Consider the following 17,572-nt stretch of genomic DNA (forward strand, 5'->3'; position numbering starts at 1 on the left):
TTCCGGGTCGTACCTGTACACCCAAGACTCGTCACCAGTTATTATGATGTTGATGAAGTCGGGGTCACTGTTTGCGGAATCCAGCATGTCCTGTGAGACTTCAACACGAAGCTGCTTTTGCTCCACCGTGAGCAGCTTCGGCACGAATTTCGCCGCAACTCTCTCCATGGCCAAATCTTCGGTGATAATGGAATGTGCGAAACAATTGCAAATGTCCACCTCTTCCCCAATTTCTCGGATAGTCACGCGACGGTGTGGCATCACCACAGCGTTCAGTTCGGCAATGACCTGGTAATTTCGGCATGTTGATGGTCGATTGGAGCGTGGCTCGCTCTCCACCGATGTGCGGCCATCTTTAAATCAATTGTACCACTGCTTAATCTGTGTGCTGCTCATAGCATCGTCACCGAAAGCCGTCTGAATATTCCGAATGGTTTCCACTTGGCTGTCGCCCAGTTTATGGCAAAATTTCATGCAGTAGCGCTGCTCCTGTCACTCCGCTATTTTCGTTGCAATAAAAAACCGACGAGAGCACTGCGCACCGCCTCACTCAAACGCTGCGTCCCAGCGACTGACGCTATCGGCAGGCGGGAAAAAATTCGTGCAGGCGCACGAAGGTTCAAGGTCACGTGATGCAAGCGCGCTTGTTTCATATCTGTCAGGTGTTCCTAAAAAAAAAAAAAGTCGGATACTTTTCTAACAGACCTCGTATGCTCGGCTTGCTGCACCAATGCCTGGTTCTCTAAAGACGAGGTCTGCGCAACCATTTCGCGAGGTTGTCACAGCTGTGGGAGCCGTTAAGATCGAGAGGAACGTGATGTTCTCCCGCATAAGTGGTAAGAAATTCCCGCTTGTCTTTATACCTACATTAAAGTCCCCTCCCACCCTACCACCCTTTCAGGTGGCAGCGTTTCTGGCACAACGTCGTCAATGCCAAAGCATGCAGCGCACATCTGTCACTACCGCCACGAAGCTTAAAGCAAGTTTGAGGTGCCCACTGTTCCAAGAGGGCAGTTATGCGCCTTCCCTCTGGTTCAGCTGTCGGCTGAGATATGTGAGACAGATACTGCGCATTTCTTTTCCTCAAAAACCAAATTACTTATTTTACCCTCTCCTTGGCAGGCCCCCGCTCTATTGGTTTCGCAGCTGTGGGAGACGGATACTGCGCATTTATTTCCTAACAAAATACCGAAAACACTTCGGAAATTCTACAGTGTGCTTGGCGAAAGCCTTGTGGTCAACCCACTGCCGCTTCGCCGAACTGCTGGGCACGGAATCACTGGGCCGCTGCGGAGCCATGCGCCTCACTCACTCAACTGCAACGAGACGTCTGGCGAAGGAGAAGCGGGGCAGCTGCCACCGCCGACGTGCGCGCGCTCGTTCTACCGCTACTGTGTGGCGTCACGTTTGCTATGCACAGCAGCGCCCCCCCCCCCCCCCCCCCCCCCACTGGCGCGAGGTTGCGCTTTTACCCTCTCCTTTCCAAGCTCCCGATCCATTGCTGTCGCAGCTTAAAGGGTGCACACTGCTGGTTACAACGGACAACGGCGACGGCAGCGGCGACGGCGACGGCGACGCCTCGAAACGCAGAAACGGGCGCCAAAGAGCTGCGCTCTAAGATCAGGCGATTCAGGCCTTCGGTTCTATTCGACGCATTGCTCCTAAAACGGGTGGTGCCCGCTCATATGTTGCATGGCACTTGGTATGGTCAGTTGTGCAACCACGTTTCGTTTACGAAACCCAATTCCAACATTTGAAAATAAATTGAGGGGGCACTTTGGCTCTCTGAAGTGCTGCAAGGCGAAAGCCTTTCGTAGCTCACTGTGGATGGATGGATGGATGGATGGATGGATGGATGGATGGATGGATGGATGGATGGATGGATGGATGGATGGATGGATGGATGGATGGATGGATGGATGGATGGATGGATGGATGGATGGATGGATGGATGGATGGATGGATGGATGGATGGATGGATGGATGGATGGATGGATGGATGGATGGATGGATGGATGGATGGATGGATGGATGGATGGATGGATGGATGGATGGATGGATGGATGGATGGATGGATGGATGGATGGATGGATGGATGGATGGATGGATGGATGGATGGATGGATGGATGGATGGATGGATGGATGGATGGATGGATGGATGGATGGATGGATGGATGGATGGATGGATGGATGGATGGATGGATGGATGGATGGATGGATGGATGGATGGATGGATGGATGGATGGATGGATGGATGGATGGATGGATGGATGGATGGATGGATGGATGGATGGATGGATGGATGGATGGATGGATGGATGGATGGATGGATGGATGGATGGATGGATGGATGGATGGATGGATGGATGGATGGATGGATGGATGGATGGATGGATGGATGGATGGATGGATGGATGGATGGATGGATGGATGGATGGATGGATGGATGGATGGATGGATGGATGGATGGATGGATGGATGGATGGATGGATGGATGGATGGATGGATGGATGGATGGATGGATGGATGGATGGATGGATGGATGGATGGATGGATGGATGGATGGATGGATGGATGGATGGATGGATGGATGGATGGATGGATGGATGGATGGATGGATGGATGGATGGATGGATGGATGGATGGATGGATGGATGGATGGATGGATGGATGGATGGATGGATGGATGGATGGATGGATGGATGGATGGATGGATGGATGGATGGATGGATGGATGGATGGATGGATGGATGGATGGATGGATGGATGGATGGATGGATGGATGGATGGATGGATGGATGGATGGATGGATGGATGGATGGATGGATGGATGGATGGATGGATGGATGGATGGATGGATGGATGGATGGATGGATGGATGGATGGATGGATGGATGGATGGATGGATGGATGGATGGATGGATGGATGGATGGATGGATGGATGGATGGATGGATGGATGGATGGATGGATGGATGGATGGATGGATGGATGGATGGATGGATGGATGGATGGATGGATGGATGGATGGATGGATGGATGGATGGATGGATGGATGGATGGATGGATGGATGGATGGATGGATGGATGGATGGATGGATGGATGGATGGATGGATGGATGGATGGATGGATGGATGGATGGATGGATGGATGGATGGATGGATGGATGGATGGATGGATGGATGGATGGATGGATGGATGGATGGATGGATGGATGGATGGATGGATGGATGGATGGATGGATGGATGGATGGATGGATGGATGGATGGATGGATGGATGGATGGATGGATGGATGGATGGATGGATGGATGGATGGATGGATGGATGGATGGATGGATGGATGGATGGATGGATGGATGGATGGATGGATGGATGGATGGATGGACGGACGGACGGATGGACGGATGGACGGATGGACGGATGGACGGATGGACGGATGGACGGATGGACGGATGGACGGATGGACGGATGGACGGATGGACGGACGGACGGACGGACGGACGGACGGACGGACGGACGGATGGACGGATAGCAGCGCCCCCTTTGAAGCGGGGCGGTAGCAATTGCCACCATGATCAGCTTTTTTATGCGAAGCATACTAAAATAGCCCAACCCAGCTCCTCGAGCGCGGCGGTGTCGTTACCATTGACTATAGTGAACTAGAATGTATTCTAGCTCACTATACCATTGACCTTTCGTGACCTCCATGTCATACCACGTGATGCGTGACGTCACAGCAGATGAAAAACGGGGACCCAACTCGCGCCGTCGCGCGAGGCGTCGTGACCAAGGATGACCACGTGGTGCGTGACGTCACAGCAGATGAGAAACGGGGGCCCAGCTCGCACCGTCGCACGAGGCGTCGCGACCAAGGAGGACCACGTGATGCGTGACGTAACGACATAAGAGAAACGGGGCCCCAGCTCGCGCCGTCGCGCGAGGCGTCGCGACCAATGTGTTTCCTGCTTCTGCCGCTAGGTGCGCTGTAGTGAACACGTGATGCTGGAGCGGCGGTATACAAGGGGGTGCGCCTGCCTCTGCTAGGGGTACACGGGATAGAGATGCCTCCTGGAGACAGGGCTGCTCGTTGGAATGAGAAGCAAAAGTTGCGGCGTGCTACAGAGACTGATGAAGAGCGTGAAGAACGTCTAGCCAAGCGGCGTGCTCGATATGCAACTCGGCGACAATATGCTTCGCATCTGACTAGGCTTAACCTAAGCTAAGCCTCAGCCATTTTTTTCGCTTATTGTTGTTCAACCGTGTTCTTAATTCTCATTAAGATTCGCCATCTTCTTTCACTACGGTTTCCTACACTTCTAACCTGATGTCACCTCTGTGCTTTTCAGCCACCAATCCTCCGATCGCTTTTAAGCATGAAATGCTTTTAGCTCCCGTTGTCGGCAGTGTGGTGACGTCACGCCGAGACCTGGAGCCGTCATCCGGGCACTGAAATCCACTCATCCGGGCACTGCATTCCAGTCATCCGGGCTCTGAAACGAAAACATCCGGGCACCGTACGAGACTTAACGAGACTCTCTAAGCCCTCCTACGCGACCGGCATGCAAGCGCCGGTTGGTCTCCAAACGAGTCACAAAAAATAACTGCTGCCAGTGCCTTCTCAATGTTTATCAAGATATCAGTCGAGCTGTGCGTTTGATAATGCACGGATATATAATTTCCGATTTCTAATAACGCGTGCAAAAAGCACATACATGCCACAATATTTAAGCATGTAAAGCTTTTAGCTCCCGTTGTCGGCAGTGTGGTGATAGTCACGCCAAGACCGAGAGCCAACATCCGGGCACTGAATTCCACTCATCCGGGCACTGAAACGACAACATCCGGGCACCGTACGAGATTTAACGAGACTCTCTAAGCCCTCCTACAGGACCGGCATACAAGCGCCGGTAGCTTCGCGCTGAACGGGTGGTCGCGTTCCTCCCTTCCTGTATGGTGCGGTCGGGTGTCCACCGAGATGACAGAGAATTACTGCGCCATTTCCTTTCCTCAAAAAGCGTTTCGTTCAAAGGGCAACGCATCGCACCGAACGGGTGGTGACGTTCCTCCCTTCCTGTACGGTGCGGTTCGGGTGTCCACCGCGATTACAGAGAATTACTGCTCCATATCCTGTCCTCAAAAAACGTTGCGTTCAAAGGGCAAGGCATCGCGCCGAATGGGTGGTGGCGTTCCTACCTTCCTGTAAGGTGCGGCTCGGGTGTCCACCGACAAGGCAGAGAATTACTGCGTAATTTCCTTTCCTCAAAAAGCGTCGCGTTCAAAGGACGAGGTATCACGCCGAACGGGTGGTGGCGTTCCGCGGACTGCCTGGCAGCGCTACAACACGCTTTCGCGTTCCACTCCTAAAGGCGAAGCTTAAGCGTTATTAATCAGCAGTTTATTAGTATTTAGTCATTAATCAGTCATTACACACTAATCAGTAATTAGTCATTACTTCGTCACGAATTATGTGTGATGTAATCCAGTGGTAGCATCACCAGTGTCACTTATGCAAAGTGGTGCTGAAAACGCTTTTGCCTCTACGCACTTCGGACAGTTTCGAAAGCGCTGCATATACATTCTTGTCAGGCCAGCGTCTCGTCGTGTCAGCGTGCGCTTCGCATTATGCCCGTAAACATTACATGCTTACGCTACTCTCGGTTACGGGAGAGGCAGTTTTTTTTGCTAGCGCCTTGCGCCACCTATCGGGACGGATGGCAACTATTTTTATAAGTTGTCCTCTGCTCAAAATGAGGGCGTCAGACATCCATGGCTGACTTTATTACTTCGAATCCGCGCACTCTGACGTCATAACCATTTCGACCAATCCAAAAGCGTGAGCTCTGCTGACAACCTCCTGCTGACAACACGATGGAAGAATAAGCTAGGTGTCGGAACGGCGGCCGCTGTACGTGGAGCGACCGTGTCGCGCCACTCGTGCATGCTTTGGCCGCTCGCCGACAGATGGCGTGAGGGCTATTGGGGCCTTCGGTAGCGCCGCTGGCACTTGTCACAGCACGTTCGGGCGCTTCTCTTCCATGGGTCGTTTGCACGTTTCGTCCTTGACAGGCATGCATAAGTGAGTGCAATGGGAAAAAAGTGCTTCGTTCCACGCTGCATAACGGGTTACAAAAGCTGTACCGAGAAACTGTCTCTCTTTTGTGCTCCGAAAGATGAAGAACGCTTGAACCTGTGGCGTCAAGCTATACCAAGCGTCATTGGAAGAAAGTGCCCTTCATCATCAGCCTGAAAGCAGCCTTGTTCTCTGTAAAACCAGTGGCGGCCTAGTAAAGTTTCGCTTACACAAACCAAAAGCGAATAGGTTCTTTTCTTCTTTCCTTTGCACCAGGGGTGCCCCGTCGGAGACGGCTTTTGAATGATGACTTGAAGGCTGAAGGTTTAGCTAGCAGACACCACTTGGCAACAACGGAGAACTTGCAAGGGATATATACTGGAGCTTTATATATACATACAATTTTGAGCAGTGAGCACAACAACAACATGGAACTGGCTAACATTTAGGGGAGGCCTCTACTCGGCATAGCCGAAGATGCGTTACATCTATCTCCGTAGCCCAGAACCCCGTTTTCCGGGCTCCGGGACCCAGTTTTAAAGACACATGGGCGCGACCCACATTCATCAGCATCCAATCGTGTCAACCTCTTAACACGATTGGTTATTAGCCATGTGGCCCGCCCTCCAACTTCCTTAAGGCCCATAACTCTCTCTCAAATGTACATATTGTATAAAGGGCATCATTTTCACTTAAAACATAGTACATTCCGAGAATTCACACACATACGGATTGGCCGCCTGGGTTACGGGCCCCGCCCCACACTTCCACTGTATTACACAAACTCTCTCCCCTATGAAATACACTGCAAAACACATAAATACAACATGTCAAAAAATTTCCACGGGTACGTCTGTCTCCCCGGTACCCGTGACCTTGACGCTTCCCGGCACTAGGGCAATTATCGGCCCCATCCCAGCTGCGACTGTCGCAAACAACAACCGGGAGCGCAGATCCACTTTCCGATAAGAGTCGGATCACAATGGACTGCCGCCCCACCAGCCGTCCTCCGGGGTCCGGCCGGCGACATAAGTCAAGTGGCCGCCACTGTCCCCAATTAAGCAGGTGGCTGTGCTAGTTCTGTCCGTTGGTGTCTTCTGCGCGCTGCCGTTCCTTGAGACCGAGTTGTCGAGCCTCGGGGCTATACCGGACGCCAGCCAGCTGCACCGCCGCCCACAGCTGCCATTCATCCGGAACCGCCTGTCTCCGCTTCGTTCAGCAGTGTTCTCTTTTCAAAACAAAAGCGGTCGAACCTCCGAACGAAGCGTTCGAACCTTAATTGGGCCGGAAGTGGTGTTTGTCAAGCAGCGGTGAGCTGTCGGCGTAAGATGAAACGGCGGCGTTGAGATTTTAATGGCTCTTGGATGTTTGTGCACTGGCACAAAGCTGTCCCGGCGAGGAACGCGCGTCCTCCCCCGAAGGGGGACAATGGGAGGCTTGGGTGAGCCGGCCGCTCCCTCTCTGGCTGCTGCCCGCCTTGGGCGCTAACTGCCGCTTCCCGCTTTTGCGCCCTCCTCGCAGCCCCCCCGCAGGGGGCTTTCCGGAGTCTGCAGCGGCGACACAAGAGACAGAAAGATGGGCACTCCTAATGAGACCGCGCGCATCCACAGATCTCCTTGGGGCCCTCTCAACGGCGAAGCTCCCCTCCCTTAGCCGCGAAGAGAGGAGGGGGGGGGGGGGGGATAAACACACATGGCGCATGCTAGTCCTCTACACGCCCTCCTCGAAATTCATCTAAGGGTTGCAGCACGCTTAGATGAATAAACACACACAAAAAGAGGGCTGGTGGCTTACATACAATGAACCCAAAAACGAAACTAAGCACACACTTCAAAAGTAAAAAGGTTTCATGCATGCTGAGCTCGTAGTACGGGTGTACCGGTCCATTGGCTGTGCTTACAGTCAGTGCCCTACACGCGCGTACACGTTTCATACATCCAAACACAGCGCCTTGACCGCAGTCCAAGTTGTCGCGCTGCGACCGGTTACACCTGCACGCACACCCTCGTCCTGCTCGCGAATGAGCACTCATACGCACAGACACTGGCAACTGAAGCACTCGTATGAGGTCCGCAAGTGGCCGCGTGAGCCCCCTTGGTCGCACCGAGTGTCCCTGTGTGCATTCGAGCCATCACGTGTTATCAACGTACATGGTTAACCGCTAACGGTCACTCAGCTCATATGCCTGGTGCCGCCACGGGACGAGAATTCAAAAGCTGCTGCCCTCCAGGATCGAAAACGTCCTGGTCCACGATGGGTCCGAATACCCGCGCACGTGACGTCCCTGAGGGTACGCTTTCTCCGGCGTGCCAGTACAAACCGCGCGCTGCGTAAGGAGCATAGCCCCTGCTCGGCCTAGTAACCATACCACTGCGGCCGGTTTTGCTGCACTTGCTTTGGCGTACTGCCGCACGGAACGTATTGCTCCACGCGTCGACTTTCGGCGTGAAAGCCACGCACCTGCCTCCAGCTGCTCTGCCTCGCTTGGAGCCATTTGCACCTTTGTTGCACGCGCCAACCTTGAAATTACCGCCCCCTGCTTGATCAGCGCAAGCCGGCTTCGTGGCATCGTCTGAGGATGCATGAGCTTCCTCGCAGTCAAATGACCCGAATCTGCCTTTTGGAAAATTGCCACGCGTTTCTCCGTCCTCGGATGACCTGGTCGGACACTCATTGGGCGCGTTCGACAACTGCGCGGCACTGTTCGGCCCAGCAGGCCCACCTCCGCTCTCTGCCTCAGATGAAAGGCTCTTGCCAGGCATAGGGCAGGCATAGGGCAGGAATCTCAAATTGGGTTTCGCAATCACATTGGAACAGAAGACGGCCTGGCTGTTTTGGCTGCGGACGTACTAAATCATTCTCCCCATAGTCACCTTGTTCGTATGGTGATCGCTACTGACATCGCGAAGGCATATGACAACGTCCTACACTCTTCTATTCTTGGTACCCTTCAAGATCTCGGTCTCCCGCATCGCTTTCTCCTTTCAGTTCACTCATTTCTAACAAACAGAACCTTAAGTGTACGTGTTCATAGGAAGCCTTTTGGTCACTTTACCTCCAACCGCGGTGTACCCCTGGGCTCCGTCCTCGCCCCCCCCCCCCCACTATTAAACGTAACTTTTATACCTCTTGTCCGAGCCCCAGAGAAAAGTCCTTCTGTACGCGTCCTTGCGTATGCCGACGACATAACCTTGTGGTGTTGTCATCTAGATGCGTCTGTGCAACAGTCGGCGCTCCAGCAAGCGCTGGATGGCTTAACATCACGACTACCCACTTTGGGTTTGACCCTCTCGTGTAATAAATCTTGTTTAATTCGCATTGGAAACAGAAGTGGCTTACGGAAAGCAGCACTTTTTACCTTCATGGTAGATAATTCTCCAATTCCTCAAGCAGAAAGTGTGCGTGTTCTAGGTCTTCTACTTCATGCATCTGGGACTGGGACTCCGCGGCTAAACGCAACCCGTAAATCGGCTCACGCTACTCTCGGTCTGATTCGACGCATAGCTATGCGCTTTGGCGGAGCGCGTTTTGATACTGCCCGTCAGCTCGTGCGCTCCATCCTTCAGCCACGGATAGTGTACCAGGCCCAATTTCGTCGCCTCACCCGCCGACAGTGGGACTCCCTTGAATCAATCAATCGGGAGGCTATGCATGCCATAACTTATCTTCCTCGTATCACACCCATACCCATTCTGCAAGAGTACGCTCAACTTAATACATTAAGTGAAATTATCGGCCAGCGTGAGGCAAACAGAGCACGCAAGATGTCGCTTCAGCTTCATCGTTTACAGACTCTTCCTCCATGCTCATACTGTCAACTCACAGACAATCGCTCCTCTGCTTCGACGCCGATATCAGCCGCCCATCTTCCTCCAGGGTGCATAATATACACCGATGCATCACACACAGCACTGCAGGGAGTTACTGCAGTCTACAGTCCCTCCCATCCTCATCTTAACTCCCGCGCTACATATAGCGCGGATACTTGCTCCCCCCTTGCCTTGGAGCTTCAGGCGATACACAATGACATTGCTTCCCTTCCACTCGTACCCACTTTCGATATTGTTCACATTTACACTGACTCCCTTGCCGCCCTTAAGCAGCTTAAGGCTGTCCGGCGCACATTCCAAGTTACACAATTCATTCACCAACTTTGCACAAAATATCCCTGTCCTGTGCGTATAAATTGGGTTCGCGGGCATGCCCAGGATCCGCATAATATTCATGTGGATGCAATGACACACCTTGACACGTCTGATATCCCGCAACCTTCCCCTCTTCCCTCAGATCCATTCCTCTCCCATGTTTCCGAGAAACAGGCTTTGCGTCAGCGAACACGCGCTCTAATTCCTCCGTGATCGTACCCTCTTCCCCGGAGTCTCACTCGGGAGGAGGAGGTATCTGTGCGCCAGATTCGGGCAGGAGCAGCTCTAACTCCTGTGCGTCATCGGTGGCGTGACAAACGTTACGAAGTGACTGAAAAGTGTCCTTATTGTGGTGCTGCGCCCGACCAGTGTGACGAAAAACAATTGCTGTGGGCTTGCCCGGCTACAGCTTCCGTGAGACGACGCTTGCTAAGAAAGGTAGGCCTGCGATGGGACGTTGCAGACGACTATCGCAAGTGGACTCATGATAATCGCTTCATCGCGAACTTCTGCCGCTTTATAAGCGAGGCTTGTTTGCACTCCTTTTTATAACTTTCCTTCCCTTTTCATTATGCCTAATGGCAAAGAGCTCGAATAAAAAAAAGAGCGACATGCGGCTGCGACAACTTTAACATTGCCAAGCTTATAAACGCTCAGTTCTCGCTGAAACTATCCGATTTGCCGTCAGAACCAAAACAAATCAAAGCTGGCAACCTTCAATTTGCCCTAAATGTCTCCCTTAAAGGGGTTAGTAGACATAGTATTAATACGGATGAGCGCACGTAAGACTGGCAAAAAAAGCCCCTCAGTGCTGTTCTTTAGAATGTTCAAGTTCGACATCTCAAAATATTCCGCACAAATAATACAGTGGAGGGGGGGGGGGGGGGGGGGGGGGGGCTGACGGTGTACTCCCAATAGAGTAGACTGGGAAACGCCTCAAGGAGCGCACAATTCTGAAAACTTCCGCCTGCGAACTTACAAGCGCGGTTGCCAAGCATAAAGGTGGCGCTCGCAAGAATAAGGAAATTGGCTGTGGCTTCGAAGATCAAGAACTGCAATTGTGTGAGAAAGGCAGAGCAACTCAGTCGCACAGCGTTCCGGTGATTTCTCGCCCTCCTCCTGCCACTTAATGAACCTACTACATGAACAAAGAGGTCGTACTCTGCAGCAGAAACGTTAGCTGCAAACAGGCCCCCGAGGGCTTCGGCATTCAGGTGACATTATAGTTCAAAGCAAAAGAGAAAAACTTTGTTTATTTCGCTGGATGCGTTTCACTTCTCAGTTTTTTCTCCTGCAGCGAAAAAAAACGTTCGGCCCTCAAAAATTAAGAGGCCAGCGAAAATAACACGATGCGCTAAAAGAGAAAGCTTCTATATTTGAACCACAACCCGACCTATTCTGACGGAATTTTTTTTCATCATGTGCCAGGCAAAAGAAAAATATAGAGACCGAAATAACATGCCGTGACTAATTGACAGAACCATCAATAGATTCAAGACTTGGGGACACCGACAATGCAGATGGATAAATTCACAGTGGCTAAGCAAATAACGTAATTTAAAATTTAAGCACCGCATGTCCACTTCAACAGACAAGAAAACGAACAAAAGTCGTCAGGTTAAGCTAACAGGTCTACACACCACGAAGTGCCTTTGTGTGCAAACATTTACTCGACAAGGAAATAAGACTTTGAACGCCTACGTCCCCGATAACTCAAGGGGCCACCATTTTGTAGCTGCAGTGAAATCTCAGCGTAAGGGTACGCTCTTTTGAAACCCAAAGTAGAATTTTTAGGAAGAGTACGCCACTTTTTGGTCTCGGCCACTATGACTTCATTAGTAAAATACAACAGAACGTTTCTAGAAGCAACCACAGATCCATGACGAATTATAGCTAGGTACAAAGCTTGGCAGCCGCCTCGGTTTCCTTGCTTAAGAAGGATATTCCAATATTATGACTTCAGCTTTGATTAGGGCAGTTCAAAAATTATCTCTGTCACCGCTTGATACCCGAGAGCAAGGCTATCGTAAAAATGTGAAAACGTCTCTGAGACAACATCACATGAGAGGAACCAAAATACACACAAAAAATATAGAAATCACCGCAGTTTTCCAAAGTTCTCACACTTCCTTATAGAATACAGAAGATATTGCTTATGAATTACACTACATTACACGTGGTAGTAAATGTTCGTTGCTATTCACAGAAACTCACAGCACCATCGCAAAGCTTAAAAAATTCTCACATCACAAAATTCTCGTATCAATCGAAAAAGTAGCACTTATTTCGCAGGTTCATTCGAGATCCTTCCGGGCACCGGAACGCCTTTGCGAAAGCCGCAGAGGGGCGCACAAGTTTGTTGCAGTCAACCGAGAAGGGGTTTTTGACATCCTGTCGGGTGCACGTCATGTGGCAGATGGTCATAAAAAATACCTTCTGTTCGTTCAGCTCGGAGCTTATCTGCGTTGTGTTCCCGGCTTCGCTGGCTGCGTCCAGGAAGGCAGAGTAGGCTATCTGCAGCGCCGGTATTTCTGGAAACACACTTCTTCTGCCAGCCAGCTCGCTGTTGTTAAAGCACCTATTTTTGGCTTCGAAAACAGCCTGCGAGCTTGCTCTCAGGAACGAGTCGACCAGCAGTCCATCGGGGTGCCATTGGAGTCCCTCCTGGTCGAGCGCCTTGACCAATTCTAAGGAGAGCGAAAAGCCAAATCCGCCATAGAACATGGCCAGAGTGCCTTGGCTGTAAAACAGTGGACGGGCCACCGGACCGATCTCGACACCTACGGTGTTTTCTACGTAATCGTACTCGAAATACAGCAGGCCATAGTTCTCCGGCATTTCAAGCACTGTGTCGAATTCCGGCGTTATCTTGATTGTTCGAATGCTCCCGCGCGAGTTGATGAAGTATTCGCCAAACGACTCTTGTTTGTCCGGAAACGCTCGAAATAGCTCCTCCAGGTTTGTATCGTTCAGAAATTTTGCGGGAGGCCACAGCCGCAAGCTGGCAGCCCGAAGTTTGTCAGTGGCCAAGGTTCTGCTCTCTGAGTCAAACCAATTAGATTTGTTGAGCAAGTACACAGCCGTCGATATGAGGCGGTCGAAGCCAGCGTCGACCAGTTCCTTGTCGGTGAGCGTTAGCCGCGACGCAAAACCTAGGGATAGGAGGAGCACCCTGTAGGGCACCTCGATGTGGAATCCGCAGAAGGCGGGTCGCAAGCTTCTGGCTATCCTGTGGTCGCCGTAACGCGCCACCAGAAGGCCGCTGTCTGACACATGGGCATAGTGCTGGGCAAATTGCCACCCTAGGAAATCCACAATCGCATCGTTGGTGTATCTCTTGAACAGGTTGCCTACTGTCCGCAGGAAAAGTGCATTGGTCGTAAAAACAATATCCTGGTACGTCAGCTCAGGGTTCAAGGCAGTACCGCCCTGAATCTGTTGCAACCATCGGCGGGAACTAATGTGGTTCGTGTACACTTCCAGATCTTCTATAAGGAACACGACCGAATGTTTTGTTGATGTTTGTAGCGCCTCGTTGATGGTCTCAATAATGTCGCCTTCCATTTCCGCCGTCTGAAGAGCCCGTTTCTTGTTGGCTGATTTGGCGTCACCAAGGAGGGCCACGTAGAAGTCCATCCAGTACTTGACGTAGGAGTCCTTTCCGTCTCTTATGACAGCGCGATGCTGCTGGCGGTAGAGCGTAATCAGAGGAGACGGCGTCAAAATAATGCGGCGCTTGCCTTTGTATAGGCCTTTATGCATAAAAGACACTCTCACCTTGAATCAGAAGGAAGCCTGCCAATTGTAGGCCAGATTGACGAGCACGCCAAGCGCATCGGTACCTTGTTTTGGTGGATTCGGCCAAGGCAGGCTGAGATCGTCCAGAAATTGCCGGAAAGCCTTCAGGTTAGTTCCGTACGTGGAGGAGTTGCTCATGCAAGACTGTAGCATTGCCAGTGCCTTGCTGGCCACGGGGAACGCCTTGGATCCTTCCTGCAAAGTCGTGCTCAGATCCAGGAGCCATGAGTAGACCATGTCTACCATAGCGGACGTGTCAAAATCTCTAATTTCTTCTCTTACTTTGGGCGGTGACCAGTTTGAGCAGACGTGGGCACTGAAGTCATGGCAGGGGTCAAACTTTGTACTTCGACTCTTTTTGAGGAGTCTTGCGTGGGAAAGGCAGTCGTCGGTCACGCAGAAGCAGTCTTTTACTTTCGGTGTCGTCGTGGGGATTAGGAAGAATAGGGCGACTAGGAAGAATAGCATGGTCGCTATAGCAACGAGGGTGATGAGAATCTCCTTTTTAAGGAGCACTCCTGCGGTCTTGCCGATGGTCTCACGAGGACTTCTCACCTGAAGACGAAGAGATGCTTTGTATTACTCGACCCTCAGAATCATATCATTAAATATAAGAGCCAAAAATGCGTCCCTTCGCGTATTTTTGCGTCCTGATAGGGTAAAGAAAATCTTCTAAATGGTGCAAAACGAGGACAAGACAGTGGTTGCCCAGGACTAACTTAATTTCGGTAGCTTTGGCCTAAGATATCAGTAGTATTTTGACTTTCAGGGTGTTATAAGTGAGGGCATTATTTTAAGACTGAATTTTGTATTAGAAGGCGGCCAGATATCATGTCGAAAGGAATGAAAGATATAATAGTAAAGCGTTGCATCAGTGGTAATAAATAAAAATGCGAAAAAGATTTCAGTATGCCGTCTCAGAAGAACATTCATACTTCTTTGTAAAGAAATTCTCTGATTGCTGGAAAGAGGTCAGTCATCTTGTGTTGTGAGCAAACGGATCGTGAGCAAACCAAGCACCGTTGCTAAATTCGATGCAATTTCAACGCGCCCATCGTGGCGCTGCACATGAGTCTTACGGGAGCTCTGGATGAGAGAGATTGGTCGCAGAAGCCCAACCGGTGGCCGTGTTTGAAGTAGCCACCTTGCTCGGCAGTGCCGCTTAATCGCTGCGCCACTACGCAACGAGTCGTACGAGGACTCCCCGCGATCATGAATGCCATTAAAATGTCATGACGCCATAACCACCACGTGACCACCAGTGATAGAGCACCTATGATACCTATGATAGAGCACCGCGAAAGTTGAAAATGTGACGATCCCCAAAATTTGAAAATCGCCACCGCGAAAAATTTCTACTGACACTCAAAACTCTGGTAGCGCCCCTCTCATATTTGAATAAGGAGATTAATGAGTGAAATAAGCTCGATTAGCAAGTTTAATCAGTAAAACTTCATGTGATAATAAAATAGAAGGCACTCGATCATTCTTGAAGGTTATAATTCGTGCAAACCATTTAGAGCCAATGCAGCGGTTTCAAACCAAGGATTGGGCGCGAAAATTGCAAGAACATTACGCACTCGTTATAGGCATCGTAGTAGGCAATCTAAACGATATATATTTTTCTTCTGCCGCCGTGGTGGCTCAGTGGTTATGCTGCTCGGTTGCTGACCCAAAAGACGCGGGTTCGATCCCGGCCGCGGCGGATGGAATTTCTGTGGAGGAGAAATTCTAGAGGCCCGTGTACTGTGCGATGTCAGTGCACGTTAAAGAACCCCACGTGGTCGAAATTTCCGGAGCCCTCAACGACGGCGTCTCTCATAGCCTTAGTCGCTTTGGGACGTTGAACCCCATAAACCAAACCAACCAAACCAATGTTTTTTTTCTTTAAAAATGTGGCTAAGAAGACCGCTAAATTTTCCTGCTAACAATTGATTTTTTTTCCTGACCCTAAACCAACCGCCGCTATATGGCGAATTGCCTCCTGTTGGAAGTAACGCTCGCGTTCCAAATGTTTATCCTAAAGCGCCCTGCTCAGAAGTCAAATAAAACTAGTGTTGGTGTGAATGTGCGACATCATCCACCTGTCGTCCATAGCATCAGGGCGCTGGCCTTATAATATCGGATGCAGTTCAATTCCTACGATGCCCCTATATCATAAGACACGGCCGCATGAGGTGTTCAAATCAGCAACTTACCATGTCGGCCAAATCGAAGTTTTTCAGGCCCAGCCAATTGGGGCTCAAGACGGTGCTCCTCCTAGGAAACGCCTTAGAACCCTTGGTGCGAGGTGCCGGGTCCTCGGCAGGTGCAATATCTGGCACTAAGCTTGCGGGTGCCGGGTCGCCTGGTGGGGCATCTGCGCTCTGCGGGTAAGCCAGGCTAGTTCCGGCCGCGTCTTTTATGGTAGACGTGGTTGGATGAGCGCTAGGAGGTTGGGTGGCGGTCAGCGTGACGATCACGTCCCTCTGCTTTGTTTCTCCACCCGAGGGAGCCTCTTGCACGCCGGAGGCCACTTGGCTGGTTTTTTGCCGTGAGTGCTTTAGATACGAACCTTTGTCCCGAGTTTACGGCGATGGCTGATTCTCTGCGACGGGTTCAGGATGTGGCGCTTTGCGGCTCTCAGCATCACTTGGATTTGCAGGCTTCGAAGCGGGGTCGTCCGAGGTTGGCCCTGCTGATTCCACTTTGATGGTGGCACCCTTAAGGCGGCTGGCGGAGCTGCCAGCTAATGAGCGCCGACGGCGGTTGTCAGCAGTACTAGTTGACGGCCTGCGAGGCCTCTTATTGGAAGATCCTGCTTTGACTGCATCATCGGTATCATGCGGAGGTTGAGATTCGTACTTCTGCTCTACGCCGAGAGTAAGCTAGGAGAGGAAATAAGTGCATGGGTGGTTGGAGGAAGCACAGATGGACCCCCCGGAGTCTGACCGGTTCTGAGGCCGCGAGGCCGTTGACGAACTGGGCGTCCATTGGCCGGGACTATCACACATACTTCCGGTGCCCGGAAAACCGCGAAAAACCTTCGACGGCTAGTAGCCGGCAGGTGGGAAAAGCCTTCTAGTGAGCGATGAGGAGCCCCAGGTAGCTACTGACCCCGTGTTAGGTTTTCCTGTCTCCGACGGTCGGAGCCCGTTGCGTATGGTGGGTGGTCGGGCATCCCGTGAGTGGGGCCGCACCATTGGGCAATCTCGATGCTCTCCCTGCCCTGGCCAGGCGGGCCAGTAATGGAGTCGAGACAATTGAAGGATCAGAGCAAAAATCTCGCTGTCCCCATTCCCTTCCGACGTCCCATTTCCCTTTCCGCTACTTCCCAGGGGAGGTCAGGGGAGCCTCCCCGGGCCCGCTCTCTCGGCTGTGGGTCGCTAATGTAGCATTTTCCCTAATATTTTATTTTTCCACCCACGGGTGGTCAAATTACAACTTGCCTACGGGCCTCCTCTTTTATTTTTCAATTGGGTTAAGCCTGTTGTGTGTAAACGGTGCAGGCAGGGGCCTATTATTTTTATTTCCTTTTCGGTTGCCCCAACCTATTCAATGTCGCGCTGGGCTTGCG

At 51.4% G+C, this 17,572-nt stretch overlaps 1 protein-coding gene across 1 annotated transcript; it reads right to left on the minus strand.

The window, feature by feature from the left end:
- Positions 1–12,480: 12,480 nt before the first annotated feature.
- Positions 12,481–13,854, minus strand: LOC149360768 (neprilysin-like). The gene has a single exon (XM_089567919.1). It carries the CDS (start codon positions 13,852–13,854, stop codon positions 12,481–12,483), a length of 1,374 nt encoding a protein of 457 aa, XP_089424045.1.
- Between the last annotated feature and the right edge of the window lie 3,718 nt (positions 13,855–17,572).

This window comes from Amblyomma mixtum, chromosome 2, assembly GCF_055824585.1.
Source record: "Amblyomma mixtum isolate Tamu chromosome 2, ASM5582458v1, whole genome shotgun sequence".
NCBI lineage: Eukaryota > Metazoa > Arthropoda > Arachnida > Ixodida > Ixodidae > Amblyomma > Amblyomma mixtum.